The sequence below is a fragment of the Neopsephotus bourkii genome, unplaced genomic scaffold (assembly GCF_033783945.1).
Source record: "Neopsephotus bourkii isolate Nb327-2 ecotype Australia unplaced genomic scaffold, CSIRO-AGI_Nbou_v1 NB_518, whole genome shotgun sequence".
Classification (NCBI taxonomy): Eukaryota; Metazoa; Chordata; class Aves; order Psittaciformes; family Psittacidae; genus Neopsephotus; species Neopsephotus bourkii.
In genome coordinates, this window is record NW_026901019.1 from 1,572,665 (window position 1) to 1,590,635 (window position 17,971).

A 17,971-nucleotide genomic window follows, 5' to 3' on the forward strand; every position below is an offset into this window, starting at 1 on the left:
TGGCCTTTCTTTTTTAATAATGTTTTAGGACCAGGGTACAAAAGAGGTTAATGCATTAATTTTTGACAAGTGATAAATGTACTGCAATAAGCACATCCTACATACACAGAATATATTTCTCTATATAATATGAACACAGAGATATAAAATAAGTTACACTTGTCTTGGTTTTTCATCACAGTAGGAGCTCAGCTTATATAAAGTGACAATAGGAATTGGAACAACACGCTGCTCCAAAGCAACAACAAAACCCAGAAGAGTGCCTCTGTGTGTTTGTGTGTTCAGGAAAGAAAATAGGAAATAGAGGGATTTCTGCCAAAATCAGGTCTTGAAAACAAAAACCTCAGAGCATGAAAGAGGGAGAGGGTCTCTTAGCTCAGGGCAGAGCTTCTGGAGATCAAGTGTACTGTGTGGTGAGGAGGAAAGTGGGTGAAGGCTGTCATCTCTGCTACATTTGTGGGGGCACAGGTAGCAGAGCAAGCTTTGCCCTGCGCCCCAGTGTTCTCTGTTCTTATGATGGACCATCTACCTACCCGACAGTGACAGGCTCCTATCTTTACATTAAGAATGGGACCTTAGCTTACACTGTGCACAATGAGAGTAAACATGTCACTTCACAGGAATGATAAACACCACTGTTCAAAGAGAAAACACTATCCACTGGTTACTAAATGTTCAGTGAGCCTGGGAGTGATGTTCCAACCCACCTGATGTGTGCCTCTACTGCCCCCTCCTTCTGTATCCCCTGTGTGGGGGTTCTCTTGGCCATGCCTGCAGAACTAATCTCCCCTGGGGATTGAAACAGGAGGTAGAGACTATTGGGAATTCTCAATGCCTGTCCCACAGCAAACAACAAGGAACTCCAGCTGCCCAGTTCAGACCTGTTTCAGATTTTATTCCTTTTTTTGTTTTTTGTCTTTAAGGACAGGGAAACACTTGTAAAATTTGAATCTTAACAGTAAATCAAGGCTCCTAAAAGTCTTAACTCTGGGGTCTAGTAACTAGTATTTTAGTGTGGGCTTATGTCTGTCAATCAGGAAGTGCTCTTCAGTTTGGCCAATAGCTCGGAGACCTTGTGGTTTCCTCTTTGCTATCAAGATCTGTGTCTCCTGAAGTTTGTGAGACTCATTTAAGAGCAAGAGGGTGCAGCCAAAGCTCAGGAGTGATAGTGGCAGTTAGCAGGTTTCCATTAGTGCCTACTCCACTCAAAAAATGCAGCTCACTTCAGTTTTTCTTCTACTCCCGCTTATCAGATCCTCCTAATCTCAGCATACTTTCCTTACCTTCATCATTACAGACTAGACATTAGAAAGCAGGGATGTTACACTGGAAGAGTTAGTTGCATATTATTGTGAAGGACTGGACTTCTTTGTTCTCTTTACTTTTTTTCTTCATACAACAAAATAAGTATAAATCCAAAGTTGATCTCACCTCTAAAGGTATAATTTAAGTAAACATGTTTTTCTAGATCTTTTCCCCCCACCCATTCCCTTTCCCTCTCCCATGTAACTTTCCTTTCACTCTGTTACTTTCCTTTTGGATGGAGGGAGGAGATGGGAAGGGAGCTCATTTGGCAGCTCATGACCTTCCAACTTGACTTTAATGAGATGATTCGCCAAGGCAAATTCCTCATCATCCAGCATGCCATCTTTGTCGATGTCAGCCAGTTTCCATATCTTGCCCAGCACCGTGTTGGGCAGCTTAGACCTTACCATCTCCTTCTTTGCATTGGCACCAGTTATTTTACCATCGACAGGCGAGAGTGTGTAGAAGATCTCATCATACATGGGCTTGTCCCTGGCCACCACCCACTCCGCATCATCGATCCCTTCACCAGCGCCTTCGCCATAGCCATGGCCAAATGGACCATGCAGAGTACCCTCAAAGGCTCCTCCCTTCACCATCTGGGTTGGCCGCTGTGACTCTTCCTGGCGTACGAGCACCATGAGCTGGGCGATGTCATTAGCCAGCATGTCTTCCACTGTTTCCAGCAGCTTGCTCTTCAGGGGCTGGAACTTGCTAAAATCCTGGGCTTGCAACTGATCCTTAAAGTGGGACAACACAGCAAGATGTGAGCAACATGGCCATGCACAGTGTAGTAACAGTGTAAAGTGGGATGACTGTCTGCTATTTGGCTCAAAAAAACCTGCTATTGCAGAGGAGGAGTGGGGAGCTCAGCATTCACTCCTCTGATAACCCTGATCCTCAGCATGTGATGGCCTCTCTCTGGCTGGCCTTGCTCTTACTTAAATGCTCTTTAAGCCCTACAGAAAATGATCTTGGCTCACAAAGGGGGGCTGATGTGGCAACATGGTGAGAATGGAAGTGGTTTACCCCAAGGCCAAGACAATGGCCGTATGCAAGACTCCTTCTTTCCAAGTTACATAGAAGCAATCTCCCTGTAGACCAAATTGTTCAAGGCAAACTGGTTCTGCAACTCTTGCTACATCCTCCAGCCAGTGCTCTGCTTTCCCTTCCCCTCTGCATTCTGGGAAGGAGATGTTACTCTAGGAAAAGACTTTTATTCGTCAGCATGCAGGGCATCTTTCAGATGCCATAAAGGCAGTAGTATGCCTGTAAAGAGGTGAGCCTGTCTTTACAGCATGGCTCAGTCTGTAACTTTCACAGCTAAGCAAAAGTGCTTTCAGCAGGGCCTGCAGATAAGTCTCTTCTAAAAACTGCAAAACGACCTACAGCTTTATCCTTCACCCTCTACTTGTTAAATCCACACTATTCACTCCTTCTGGATTGGTACAGTTATTTTTAAACACACATTTTAACAAGCAGTGAATGGGATCATCTATTGGCTACACTCCATAGATCTCATTCCCAAGAACTTATGGAAAATAGACTTCATAAAAGAAAAAGAGCAGATGGGTGTGTTTTCCATAGGGAGCTAGTAATGACTTCAACAGCTAGCAACTCAGAACAGGTTTCTGCTTGGACTGAAGCCATGCAGCAATGTAGCAGTGTCCAGCATTGTCTGAATATACAATACGAGGCTCTGATCCAATGTTCTTTGAAGTCTTTGAGTTACATGAACACTGGGTCAGGTCTCAGCTCTGCAGAACAGAAAACCTGCTTCTCTGTTTAATACAGAAGAGGGGCTTTAAGTTTCCACAGGCTCCTTTATCTCTTTCTATATACAGAGTGAAGTAGAAGATTAAAAAAAAAGGCAGCTCTTGAGGAGGGGGGCATATGTATAACTTTTTCTGGTTAGTTTTTCTTATAATATAAATTAGAAATATTCTTAGGCCTGGAAAATCTGTAAATGGAACCTGGAATTTAAAATAAAACCAGCAGAAATAATTTGCTGTCAAGTGCTATTCAGGCAGAGATCTGAGAAATGAAGGCAGCTGTAGCTTCACATGAGCTCTATGTGCAAAAATGTTCATGGCCAAATATAGCCTGCACATATTGCAAGGCCTATTTCAACATTATAACAGGCCTTTCCCAACAATTGCCACAACTATCAGTGTCTGCGTGGCTTCTGTCATATACCCTGAGGTACTCTAATGCTTTCCTTGGATGCTTGGTGATTGGGCCAAGATGTCACTGCTTACCTGCATCTTTCTCAGATTAGGGAAGTCTCCTGGTGAGATCTGATGCTCCCGTTCAATCCGGGCATAAATCTCTCCCAAGTTGTTAACAAGCTCTTTCTTTTTATTGTCTTTCCCAAACACTGAGGGCATTTCCTTCTTTAGGGAGCTGATGATGTAGGCATGAACCTGAAGGGCATTAAATGATACAGAATGAAGGAGACAAGTGTGAAAGAGCATATTGGAAAACTGTTCCCAGCAGAGAGTATCTGTACCCAGGACTCAACCCCATCTTGTCCCACCCTGAAGAACAAGCTCAGCTCTTCAGCTTGCCTGTACCTACTGATTATTGCTGCAGTACTATGTGCTGCTCAGCTGTGTGCTCTACCTGCGGCAGGACAAGGTGAAGACAGTGTATGAGTCTTGGACATATAGTAACATTCAGGTGCACTTCCTGAAGGGAGTGGTGTGGTGGTTTTTTTTCTTTTACTGGGAATAGCCTTCCAGGGAATAGTTCCTTGCCAGTCTGAACCAAACATAGCGGTTTTTGCAGTTCTCTAGGCTATTTTTACTGTTTTAGTAGGAACACCAGTCCTTAACTTGTGACATTGTGTTTTCTCTTAGAAATGAAGACCCTTGCACAGAGGGCTTTCTGGGGTCTTTTATCTCTCTTCTCAATTTATATGGGGTTATTCCTTGGATTCTGAGGGGCTTCATTCAGCTCATTTCAAATATATAGAGATACAGCAGGCTTATTTGCCATTCTTGTGAGTCTCCACTTTCTCTGTGTCCAGGTACTTCTCTTGGCTAAGAAAGTTTAAGGTAAAAGAGCTAGAGCTTACCAATTCCCTTGGTTCTGACATACTGAAAAAGGTCTTAATTCTCAAGTTGCAACTACAAAGCAATTTTCCAGATCCCTTCAAGTGCTACCTGCTTTGATCTGCAGCTGCCTTTCTCACTGTAGCCTGTCATGACTGAAGCACCAAGAAAAGGAGGTGCTTTCTTCCTTGAAGTGCACAGGACTAATATGCTAGGCCTGAGTGAAATGGGATGGATAGAAAGTAGGACCCACCAGCTCTGCAAGCCAAACTGGCTGAAACCACTCCCCTGAAGCCTCTGTACTGCAGACAGTCCAAACTGAATGCCTGCAGGGTTCTGTGCCAACACCCACCTTGGCCAACCGTGCTCGCTTGATGAGATCATTCAGCTTCCTCAGGGCTGCATTGCGGGGCAGGCTCTGGATATCCCTGAACAGGTCCTGCTCCTCTGCCTCAAACAACTTGCGGTTGTCAGGGATGAGCAGTGGATGGGACCAAAAAGAGCCAATGTAGACCCTGATGACCTCAGGAGTGTTGACGATCTTTCCCAGGGACCACATGAGGGCACCGTACACCCGCATCAGCTGCTGAGTCTCTATCTGGTCAGCCTTGTTGAGAACAACTCTCATCTTGTCCTCATGGTTCTTCAGGGCCTTGATGACCTCAGAGAATTCATCGGAGATGTCCAGCTTGTGGGCATCGAAAAGGAGAATGATGCGGTCAACCCGCTCTGCAAACCACTCCAGTACAGCAGCAAAGTCATAACCTGCAAGGGGTGGAGGAAAAGCTGAGATGCACGTGCATGCGAGTAAAGAAGCCTACTTGCTGTACCAGAGCTATGCCATCTGAGGGTAAGCCTGCAAAGAGTACGCTGCCCCAGTAAGATCAGGTAGCTTGATAAAGGCAGTGTGAAACATCATTCCTCATCAAAGGTGGAGATGAGGCATTGTCCTTCACACTGAAACACCCAGGGTGCACAGAGTTAAGGATGGCTCTCATCATCTTAAGAAATCACCCAAAGAAATCCTGAACTTGTGCTACAGATGCTTCATTTAAATTCGTATCACAGGGAAATTGCTATACTCAAACAGCTACTGAGGAAGTTTTTTATGTGGCAACAAGAGAGGTCTAGTTTCTGAATTGCTGGCCATCAGCATAGCATACAAAGGCTGCAGAATGCTGGATAATTGCAGTACTTGCACCCAGACTGGTTTGAGATGCGTGTCTCTACTTCTTAATAACTCTTAAGTCTTGTCTAGTTTGGCAAGACTGTTTGTCCCATTCAGTTCAAAACCCAGGATGCAAATAACCTGTCTTACCCAAGTAACCATCCTGCCATACCTCCTGCATGTGCAGAAAGCAAAATGATTTCTGTTTACTTTGCTAAATGCTTGATGTTTAGCAGACAGCATTGCTGTGAACACCAGAGGTGGACTCAAGCTACAAACTGTGGGTTCAAATTTCTTATGCCTCAGAACTTAGGTGCATCTCTAGGCAATACAGGGCATGATAAATAGTGTGGTGGTGATGTTTCTTTAAAACCCAGCAATAACAACATGACCTTCTCTCCTAGCTCTGTGGTGGTTTTTCACCTCTCAGCCTCACTGAGAGGCTGGTGTTCTCCCCTTGCTCTTTCAGGCTGTCTATGCTGTGTGATATTTGGGGTTATCTGTGTTGGCAGCGTGGTACTCTGTTATAAGAGATCAGGATAGAGCTTATGCTACTTGCATTCAAGTCCTTTTACTATTTTCATCTTGGCTTTCATGAATAAATGTATGACAATTATTTCAGTACTCCTCCCTTTCTGTCCTCTTAAAAACCTAGAGGACACCCAGTGCATCCTAGTTATTAGGTCAGAACTACAGAAGGAAGGACTGCTGAGCTCTGATACTGAACTTTGCCACTAGACTTTTCCTTGTGACTGAGCAAACAGGGGTGGAATCCTGGCTCTCAAGTCAGGTCAACTTTCTCTTCATTTGGATAAATTGATATTAAATGTTTGATACTGAGAACTTACACAATTACAAAGCATTATTATTGGGCAGAGTTTTGCTTTGGTCAATTATAGTTTTTTCCTTACAAGAAAAGGGGTTTGGGGTGGTGGGGTGCTCTTGGATGTGGGCAGCTTGCTCTGCTCTTTTCCATGGGATCTACAGAAACTGGGTGGAAGAGAGATGTCTGTCTCACCACTGGCCTTCTGCTCAGTTAGGACACTGGTGCCTTCTCTAGCAGCAGTAAGCAATGATGGGCCCTGGCTCTTTGCTCAGTTATGTTTGATGCTGAGAACTTCAGATAATGCAGAATTAGCATTACCTTTGACAAAGATCTGCTGAGCGTTCAATATATTATATTGATATCCATATATCTTGCCTAGTCCATCTGTCTGACCTCAGTAACAATCATGAGTCAGATCTTACAATTGGAATAAACATGGTCCTGCTTGCTTTCAGATATTAACAGCCTTTTAACCTTAAACATTCTCACTGTAATGAGCTCACCTCCACAGGTCTAACTGTTTATATGCTCTGAAGCTGTATGTGCTGACTCCTTCACAAATTGCTCTAAGAGCACTTACAGCATGACAGAGTCAATGCAGATACCTTATTTCATGTGGCTGTAAGTTGCTGCTCTGCACACAGATCAGTGAGTTTGCAAATGGGGACCACTCTCCCCTTTCGACGTGGCATATATAGCCACACCTAATGTTCTGTTCTGCTTGGGCTGTATTGGAAACCACTTAGCATGACAGGAGAGTTTATTCTTATGCAGAGCTACACAGCTTGCTTTTTCACCATGGAAGCAATGAGTCAGGCTGACTTTGTTTGGAGATGTTTGTGTGTTTAATCTCATCAAATCTCATTGACTGACATGCTTTATTGTCAAGCTGGCATTTGTTTGCATGGTACCATGACTACTTTTCCCAGCCTTTTTCTTGGGGGGATTAAGGGGAAAAGAGTTATGCTCTCTAAGACACTCTGTAATGCTACAATGATGTCCTGTCACAGATCACTTGGATAGTTTCCCTCCGATAGTACAGGAACAGCTGGTTAGCCTCCCTGTGGTTAATAGGGGCTGGGATGAGGTGGGGAAGGTGTCTGTACCTATAAAATGTGGCATTGTAGTCTTGGTATTAGCCAAGTGCTTGGGAGAGTGACCATAGCCCTTTGATCTGCCCCGGTCTCAGAATTATAGCACAGGTATCTTTAGGTGCTTAGCTCTGTTGATTTTTATCATGTATCAAGCCTGGATCCACAACAGCACTTAGAAGGTATCTGTTCTGTGAGCTTCTCTTTCCTATTCACCAACAGAAAAGTTGCTCTACCCAACAAAAAGAGGGCATTAATATCTGCTCAGACCTCTTGTATATTTCCAGCTGCTACAGTAACAGTCAGTCTTGAAGGTCCCTGTGGACTTCATTGATTACTAGACTTTCTTTCCCAGCTTCTTTGGGGAAATTCTTCTGACAGCTGCCCTGCATACTGCCACTGAAGAGAGAACAAAGCCCTTGGGGAGTTACTCTTGGGGTGATGTTTCAGAGCGGGCAGAACGGTATGGACTCATCTGCATCCCACACTCCAACAAACAACTCATATATTCATCTTGTATGTCCCGCTAGCTTTGGCACTTAGGGAATGTATGAGACCTCTCCTGTTGGTTCCCAGCTAAGCAAGAAACCTCTCTCTGTGCAGTTCTAAGTATTCTCTGGTATAGAAGTATCTGTCAGGAAAAACAAGCTGTGTATATTTTGTTAAAGTGATGACACTTTAGAGGAAAATTATCTTAAGCATTGTATTGTTCCTTAACATGTAGTATGACCTGCAGAAAGGGCAGGTGGGACAGACCTCTGTTTACAGCTGTCTTCTTGGAGTCTGACTGTGATGGTGTTTTCCCACACAGACAACTGCCTAGAGAGTTGCTACACTGGGGATTTGCAGGGCTGACTTTTTACTTTTGCTTTTAGCACATAAAGGAATAGATTGTTCCTTAAGGAAAGCTTTCATTTTCAGATGGTTCTTCAATAGCATGGAGAACTGAGGACGTTTTGCCCGACTCCAGACAGAGCTAAAGGTGCTCAACACCTGAAAACACATGAAGTTCATTCTGTAACTAAAGCTAAGCATTATAACCTTGCTTTAATTTCCATCCTATTACCCCTTTTCAACTTCAAAGGTGCATAAGGCCTAACTTTTTCTTCTGGCAGATTATCAGTGTGTGAGCTTAGACCAAGAATTGATCTTGATCTACAGTCAAATTAGGAGTTTTTGAAGTATTCCCTTGCTCATTCCACTGCAGATGTGTTATGTTTCTTCACGCCTTCTTAGTGTTGTAGTGTTGCTAAGGCCTCTCACAAAAGCAGCCAGTTACTATCTCTGATTTGGCAGTGTTTCAGTGATGGGTGAAGCTATCCACATAACACAGCAGAGTTTTATTCTAAAGTTACAGGGCATTTGGGAAGCCATCTGCTTGCCAAGCTGCATAAATGCAAAGCCATCACTGCAGGGAAGTTCAGACAAATGAAAAGGGGAGAATTTTCTGCTCAGTAATTCCTGTCTGTGGCTGCACTTGCATTTCTGATGAAAAATGATGCACACTTAAACATTCTCTAGGATCACCGATGCAGCTTTTGCAACCTCCAGATGAGGCGAACATGAACAGAAAATGAATCCCAAGCTACAGTACTAGGAGGACAAGATGAACATGATAATAACTTTCTTCTATCAGATGGTTGTTGGTTTTTTTTTTTTTATGGGACAGATTTCCTTTTGACAGCGTGAAAACAACTCAACAGATTTTAACTCAAAGCTGACAAGTCAGTGGCTTTAGCATAGAGAGAAACTGATCTTCTTGTAGACACCCTGCCACCTAGACTCCACAAGGCAGACTGGCTTAATGAATACTTGTCTGTGCACTACTGGAATACCTAGCAGCATGCATTTCACTAAGATCTGGCAGGATTATGCAATTCCATTTCTGTCAAGTCAGGCCAAGCACGACACAGCCTTTATGCTGACTGTGGGAACACAGATGATACCTGACCCAGCATAAAATCTGCCGGGCTGTAACATTTCAAGGCAATTTAAACCAGGAATGAGTGTGCATGTATTGGTTCAGCATTTCTCATCATGTAGCTACACTGGTTGTTTTGTTTGGTTGGGTTTTGGGGGTTTTTTTAGTTTGTTTTTTTTTTTTGGCTGATGGTAAGCACTCTGGATTTCCTGTCTTGTGAAACTACATCCACAACCCCTGTCGTAGTGGAGTTCATGTGGGTTGAAACAGGTATAGTAAGATCAAGAAATGCTGAAAACCCTGAAGATGCTGCTTTGCACCAGGCATCTCTCAGCTTGCTGCCACTACTGCTTTAAATTGTGCTGCTGTTTTTAGTAGTTGGCCTATTTCCTGATGAATTTTAGTCACTGGGAGCTTCCTTTTCATTCTTTTAAAGCTGGTGCTATCCAAAGGTTGAATATTCACCAGCCAGCAGCTCTCTATAGGGCAGAGTTTTATGACCATATCCCTAATCTGTCAGGATAGACTGGCTCTGTATCTGAGAACAGCATCAGAAGATGGGATAGCTGGCATAGCAAATGCTGACTACCTAGAGAGGGAGCAGCTTTTGAACATGAAATGAATGCCTATTCCAGGAAGCTAATGACTTTATCTGAATTTTAAATTGAATAATAGGGTTTGGAGGCTTAGTCTATCTGGTCATGGCGATGTCCCGCCTGAAAGCCGTTCGAAGACAACTATATCATGGCAAAACAAGCAGACGGCCCACACTGGAGAGGGAGAATGTGCCAGGAGGGGCAGGTGTTACCCCAGTGTGACAGATGGCTGTAAGCAAAGGAGAAGTAAGGCAACATGACGGTCAGAAGAAGAAAAGGAAGGAAGGAAGAGAGGGGGAAGTGACACATCCCTTTGAGGGGACACACAGTGAGTGGGAAGCAGGGTAGGTAGCTGTTTTAAGACCCTGGGAGAGATGACGCAGCAGAGAGAGGAGGGTGGTAAGGAAGAATGAGATGAAACAGCTAAGACTGGGTGCAAAAGAACAGTGATTTGGGCAAGTTTCTCTTAAGGTGGGAGCCGGTGGTGCCAGAAAGGAGAGGACAGAAGGGAACATGAAAAGCAAGCGATGAGTATTGGATATACCTCACTGCAGTTTATCCTAAACTGTCTTTGTAAAATGCTGCCATATTCCTCCCTGGAAGTGGCTGCCTTCTGCAGGGATATAGATATTCCTCTAATGTATACCTGTGGGTGTGTTGTGAAGTAGACAGAAGTCCTTCAGCAGGAAAAGGGGATGTTACATGTCATAATTTCTAAAGCAGGCCCCAGATACAGATACTGATCACTTCTGCCTTTGCTTATGCTCAAAGAAATAATCTGTCCTGGAACTGCTGATTCACAGCACTAGGAGCTACTTCTTCCAGCCAGTTCCCTGCATCTCCTTCTCGGTACCAAGAACTAATGGAAATACTAACATGTTTTGGAGACTTAGTTTCCCAAAGTGAAGTCAAAAGGACTCAAAGCACAGAAAACCTACCTATGATCTTGGCTAGGAAAGATGAGCGGGTGTCATATTCCTAATGCTAACATTTACATTAACCAGTACCTGGACTGGCAGGCTTTAGCTTTCATGTTTTGGGCCAGGAGCCTGACAGGGCTCTTGCTTTATGTCAGCAGAAACTGAGTGGAATCTCACTAGGCATACTGAAATCATGCGGGGCAAAACTAAGGATAGCATTGTCCAGAACAAAGTTTCATTGTAACATCCTGTTTAGCTTCTATGTCCACACACAGCAGACCTCCTCCCCTCTACCCTTTACATGTTTATGTCTTTGTCATTTGTGACAGATGGACTGAGAATTTTCTGGTACTTGGGCCGATCCAGGAAACAGCTTCTAGGCAGATTTTGAGACCTCAGAAGGCATCTGAATATAGGCTGTTTTCCAGAGTGGTCAGTACACAGCAGCACTGAGCAGCTGGAATTCCAAGGAAGTCTTTTTTATTATGTCCAAATACAGAGTTCTCCCAGTATACATAGTTTAAATCTAGGGAGAAATTATGTTTGAAAACCTGACCTGAAATGGCCATCAGTAACTGGTAGCTGCTACCAGTGACCAGGAAACAGTCCTTCTCCATTGTTACTCAGTGCTGAGAGAATACATGATGAGCATGAATAATGCAAACTGATGAGATACTGATGGGCATGACTATCTTTCCTTGATGAAACCAGATCCTTAGGACATTGCTGGAGTGCACAGTAGATGATACCATGGACAAACTGAACAGCTGTTCTAAAAATCAGACTTGTTACACAAATTAAGTGCTTGTATACGTTAACAGGAATAAGGAAAAAAAGCACAGCCCTTTCTACCTGTGCACCATTTAATCTCTGTTCTTTTGCGTTACTTCTTTCTCTTCCAGTTCAGGAACTGCAGAACATAGCACTGTTTCCAACTGAAATCATGAAGACAGCCCCCCCTTCCTAAACAAAATCATGGTTTGGTCTTTCCAAAACCCAAACACAATCATGAGGTTTTCTCTACACTCTGCTTACAGGTCAGAAAAGTGAGGCTCACAGCTTCATATATTTCTATGAATAAAAAGAACTGTGCAGATTTTCTGCTCATTCTTGGGCTGCTTTTAGAGAAAGCACAGAGCTGTGTGACTGCAGGAACTGAGCCTTTCAGTGGCACAGTGTTTGTGCTAAAATCAGGCAAGTTGGTGGAGAGGCTGCCTCACTGCAGCAATGAAGGTGAAGTGGGAAGTTAAAACGAAGCGGTGCACTTTCACCCTGCCAGGCAGATTGAAATACAAAATATAAGCAAACATCACCAGTAGGGAGTATTATAGCAAATATTTGAAATGCTTCCCTTCTAGAGGCTTTCAGGGTGGATGCTTTCAGTTGTGTATCATGCTGTTGCTAGCACACATGACAAGGCTCTCTAGAAAAAATATTTTCTTGTTGCCATTGTACCCTAAACAACGTCACATGAAGTGGGAGAACATCAATTCCCTTGGTATTTGCCCTTCCCTTCCAAGCATGGCTATTTGAGAGCTCTGCACTGCCCAAGATTCTTGCCATTACAGTTTTTCTTCTCAGTGTCAGGCTTCTGAGTGACTAAATATCCCTAGTGCTGAAGCTGCTGGTCACTTGGGAATTCTCCTTCCCAGGAGGCACAGCAAGCAAAGTGTGGGGGGCTTTTTTTTTTGTCTTGGCTATGGGAAGCCTGGGCTGTACCGCAGCCAGCAGAATGGAATTGGGTGGAAGGCTGGAAAAAGGCTGGAATAGTGCATACTGGCAAGAAAGCTGATGGGGAATGATGCTGTCAGTCCTGACCTGTGGCTAGGACCCTAATGTGGGGAAGGGAGGAGGTGATACATATATTGCCTATGTACATGTGTGTGTATATATATATGGTAAAAATGAAGTAAGTGTTCAGGATATATTCAGAAAGTATCACCCTGAAACAGGGATCACATACTGTTTGGCTGAGGCATCACTGAACCTGGCAGACTTGAATCTGCCCAGCTCAGGGCATGTGCAGGTTGAAAGTGACAGCAGAGCATGTCAGGCCCAGCCCCCCCAGGGATAGTACCACTACTGAAGTGCATGAATTGCTGTTATCAGATGGCTCAAAGTCCTAACTCCTGTTCTAAAGTACTGCATGACCTGACCTGTGGTCCTCCCCTTTATCCTCACTCACTTCAATAGTCATTTCTTCCTTGTCTTCCCTCCCAGCAGGATAGCCTCAGCTCATTATGTGACACCAGAACAGTGTTTTGCAAGTGGGTAGCACCCATATTATGAAACTGTCAAAGCAGACAAAACTGTGTTGTTATGGTACAAATATCTCCCCTGTAGGCATCTCTGAAGCCTGCTGTTGCCTCATGCTCAGCTGGAAACAATAGAAGAAAGGAGAAGGTCAGATGAAGGAATACAATGATTAGTTCTTTAGGTGTAGACATAGATCCATGCCCCAGTATGTGAAAAAGACTGGAAGAGAAATGGCTTTCCTTCAGGCAAGGATAATACAGAAGCAGCAAAAGGCAGGATGCTTTAGGCCATGACATCCTTGGAATACTTCGCACCAAGTCTGTAAAAACTAGGGGTCTTGCTACCACAGCTGTGACACCATGGATATCCATCATGAAGTACATGAGACACAGCTCAGTAGGACAAATCACTGCAGGCAACTTCTTGACTACCCTTCTTATCAGAGCCTGAGAGCAGCAGCAGCAGCAGCTGTGTCAGTGTTGTTGATCTCATTGTATGCCAAGGGGATGTGGACTTCAGCTAGGACAGACTGCATTGCCCTCAACTGCTTGACAGGCCTGAACTTGAAGGTCTGCTACTGGGAAACTTCATGGGCTGCTCTGGGGGGGAGGTGGCTCTTATGATCATGTAGTGGTGTACTGGAAGAAAACCAGCGCAGAGCTCTTGAGAATTATACAATGCTCCTTGGAGGAAAGCTGGCATTTGCAAACCCCTGCTGCTAGCTACAGGATGCTGCCTGCCTGCAATCACTAACACTGGTGCTTCTGCACACTGTCTGTCCATGGGGGAAGGGACTGCATTATCTGTCACATTAGTCCTTTCAACAGCAACAAGGCAGTGAGTTTAATTCAGAGTTACGTTCAGCCAAATAAAAAGCTTCAGAATCTGGTCTTGCCCACTGAAACAGTGCTTTAAACACACTTTCCTTGATCCTGCTCCTTGAAACATGGATGCAGTAACAGGAACAGCTGTTGCCTTGAAATTCAGAGGTATAAAGTGGCTCTCATGGATTCCTAAACTTTGGTAATCTGCTAAATTGGCACTGTATAGATTAGCTAATGCTCTTGATATCTAATGGGAAAGGAGACAGACTTGTGATGTTCCCAGCGAGAGGGATTTCCTATTTTTAGACATGCTGCTGGTTCTCATGGGATGGGCAGGCTGGGAAAGCCTGCCACATCTTTTGCATCTTTGTTTTCCTCTTTCTGCTTTACTCTCCACTCCCTTCCCTGTCCTTATGTCACAGGTACCTCAGTCTGAGGGTCTTAAAACCTACTACTAGAAAACAATAGGGCCATGAAGAATGCCCCTGTTCCCAGCAGGTAAGAAACTCCAAAGTATCTCTTGGGAAACCTCTACAATTCCCTCAGGTCTTGCTCATTCCCAAATGAAATCTGGGCAGTCTGGGAAGGTTGTGCCCAGTGACAGGACAAGGAGCAGTGTCCATAAACTAAAACACAAAAAGCCTCACCTCAACATGAAGAACTTATTTGTTGAGGGCAGCAGAGGACTGGAACAGGATGCCCAGGGAGGTTGTGGAGTCTCCCTCTCTGGAGACATTCCAAACCCGCCTGGACATATTCCTGTATAACCTGCTCTAGATGGTCCTGCCTTTGCAGGGTAATTGGGCAAGGTGATATCCAGAGGCCCCTTCCAAACCTAATGATTATGTGATTCTGTAAAGGCAGGAGCGTTTTGCTGTGTCAGCAGGTTTTAGTACTGTCTTCTGCCTAGAAACCACACTATTGCTCTGTCTGCCTCCAAAACCAACTTGTAATGAGGGCAGCTGGCTCATAAACTTGGTGGTAGAGGCGCCAGCCTCACCACTTTTTCCTATTCCTCTTCCATGGCAGCTGGAAGGTGAGCACTCCCTTTCAAACACTAGCTTCCTTGAGATAAACTTAAGCCAATGCCTGGCAGCAGCCCTTCCTAAACATAAGCACCTCAGTACACTTGACTCTTTCTGCTCCCTGGGCTGGATCCCCTGCAGACAGAAACTGCTGGAGTTCTGCCAGCTTCGACAAAGCTATGTTGATTTAAACCAGATGAGGAACTTGTCCTCTAGCTATTGAATGGAAGGCCATTCGCCATGGTCCACAGGACCATTTCAGGTTGTCCTGGATATAATCAGTGACTTAACAAGATCCCGCCTACCCTGTACTCTGAACTGCTGTGATTATGTCAGCTGACTGCCAAGTTGTGAGAGCCCCCTTATCTTATTTGAAATGTAGCAGAGCAAATTCCTGGGATGGTAGGATGAGCAGAAGATGGCTATGCTCCATCTAGAGTTCTCGCCTCCTGGCAAGAGGGTGAAATGACCACACAGTAGTCACAGGGCCAATACACAAGCACTTAATTGCATTAAGGACAGAGAAGTTGTTCTGGAAGAACTTGTTCCATGTGCTTGAGGCAGTCCTACAAATAGGTATAGCATGTAAAAGCTTAGAGAATTAGGACTTCCCTATAGCCTTCTCTGCGTGTTAGGAATGTTCCCTCAGTTGTTCCCAGATGTTTGGAGAGGCATTACTGACTTGGGTCAAAGTGCACCAGTGACTTTCCTAACTTAACAGCATCAGCATTTCTGGCATTTACTAGACAGAGTAGCTGTGGGAATCGCAGAATTGTTTAGGTTGGAAAAGACCTTTAAGATCATTGAGTCCAACTGTTAACCCAGCACTGCCAAGTCTACCCCTAAACCATGTCCCTAAGTATTGAAATACCTCAGGGATGGCAGCTCCATCACTGCCCTGGGCAGCCTGTTCCAATGCTTGATCATCCTTCTGGTGGAGAAATTTTTCCTAACATCCAACCTAAACTTCCCCTGACACAACTTGAGGCCACTTTCTCTTTCCCTATCACTTCTCACTTAGAAGAAGAGACTGACACCCACCTCGCTACAACATCCTGTATTGTAGAGAATGATAAGGTTTCCCCTCAGCCTCCTTTCCTCCAGGCTAACCAATCCCCCTTACCTGAGTCATTCCTCATAAGACTTGTGCTCTAGAGCCTTCTCCAGCTCTGTTGCCCTCCTTGGGACCAGTGTTGTAGTGAGGTGCCCAGAACTGAACATAGCACTTGACTTGCAGCCTCATCAGTGCCAAGCACAGGGGTATTTTATCTTCCTTAGTCCTCCTAGCCAAGCTATTTCTGATACAAGCCAAGATATTGCCGGCCTTCTTGTCCACCTGGGCACACTTTTTGCTGAAAGGAGGAATGTTTGCACACCATGTTTTTCAACCTTTTGAAGGCTTGTGCATGTTGCTACCTTTTGCAAAGTACCTGGAAGGAATTTTTATCCTCTAGCAGTGCAGAGAGACATGTTAAAAACAACTTAATGTGAGTTTTCAACTAACTAGCCGTCCTTTATAGCTTTACCAATGCTTCTTTAGCTAAAGTCCCTGTGGTGGAAAATTCGAGTAAAACAAACAAGACCTGGCTATGTGCAAGGTGGTTGCTCAATTTAAAGTGAAAAGGAAGTTTTCAAGAACAATTTCAATTCAAAGAAGTGTTATAGAATTGGGAAAAGCATGAGTCATCAGACACCTTATGGGACACAACATATGGGAAAGGCCTTAGAACTTGGGGTAGAGCCTGTGCTGCTGAAACTTAATTGTGCATTCTTAATAGGCAGTGTGAATGAGAATTAATCTTCTCCAACTTGAATGCTGTAATTACTACTCTTGGCTTTCTTCCAGTGAGATGATGCATAGCTACCAGCTTTGTCTAAGGAACCTGCAAGAAATGTGAACTATGCCACTATTACCTTACAGAGTAATAAGTGCCTAAAGATGTTAGATTTGAAGTACTGAGATTTTTCCCACTGCAGAGGGTCAGCCTGAGACATTCGGCTCATTAAGACACTGTGCTAGTCATCAGATCTATTTAGAGTGTCCAAGATTTCCATATTCCCCACTGCAATGAGGAACCTGGGTGCCAGTGATTCTTAAGCCCAATGCAGTCCTGTGCTAGATCTAGGATGATCTTGGCACTTGGATAGTGCAGGAAACCTGCCAGAAGGTCAACTGGAAAGAAATCAGACTGACTGCCATGGGAGCCTTGCTCATCAATAAGTCACTGAAAGTGTTTCTGCAAAGTAGATAGGTATTAATTGACTCTTTCTGATGGAAATCTGTTCCACTGGGAAATACTGGATGAGACACAGGTACTCATGACCTTGTCAGCAACTTTTCCTGAAAGCATTTACATTCTCTATAGCAGATTATCAATGCCCCTTTGGACTTGATTTGCAAAGTCATGCTGTATCTCTGAGAGGTTTTCTGTCTACAGCTTGTACAGGTTGAGGTGAAACTCATATAGGATTCCTTTAGTTTTCACTACTGCCATGTGGAAGATAACTGAACTTGGGACTTACCTCTGCTAATTCTCTGTTTTTCTCCAGAAAGGATTCCTGGCGTATCAATGACGCTGATGCTCTCTAACACGGGGTTCGGTAGCTGGGCACAAACAAACCTGTGTGAAAATAAATGTGCTTAAAATAAAAGCAAAAGCTATTTATGATGTGCTGAACATCAGACAGCATGGGACAAGCCAGGCTTTCATATCACTAACAAGTCTTCAGTTTGAGCTTGGAGCTGTTGTTGATTTAAAGAAATGACAGGGAAGCCAGAACTGAGCACTTTCTCTATTTTGCTGCTTCTAGAACATGGGTCTCAGTCATGATCTAAGACAGGTTTTTTTTATATGGCTCCCGTATTGTGAATTATTAATGAAAATATGGAAATCCAAATGTTTTTATTTGCTGCTTAGATTTTAGCAGAAAGTGGTATTTATTTTTGTTCACTTAGCATTCCCTTGCAGACTCCTGAATTCAAATG

General features: G+C 44.1%; 1 protein-coding gene across 1 annotated transcript in view; it reads right to left on the minus strand.

Annotated features, from left to right (window-relative positions):
* The window catches only part of EHD3 (EH domain containing 3), a 30,534-nt gene continuing 12,563 nt past the window's right edge, over nt 1–17,971 (minus strand). The window contains exons 3-6 of the mRNA XM_061350518.1: nt 17,509–17,606; nt 4,711–5,123; nt 3,564–3,728; nt 1–2,045 (exon numbers count right to left, since the gene is read on the minus strand). Of these exons, the coding sequence (XP_061206502.1) occupies nt 1,518–2,045; nt 3,564–3,728; nt 4,711–5,123; nt 17,509–17,606 (1,204 nt within the window). The 3' untranslated portion in view covers nt 1–1,517. The remainder of the gene's footprint in view (nt 2,046–3,563; nt 3,729–4,710; nt 5,124–17,508; nt 17,607–17,971) is intronic.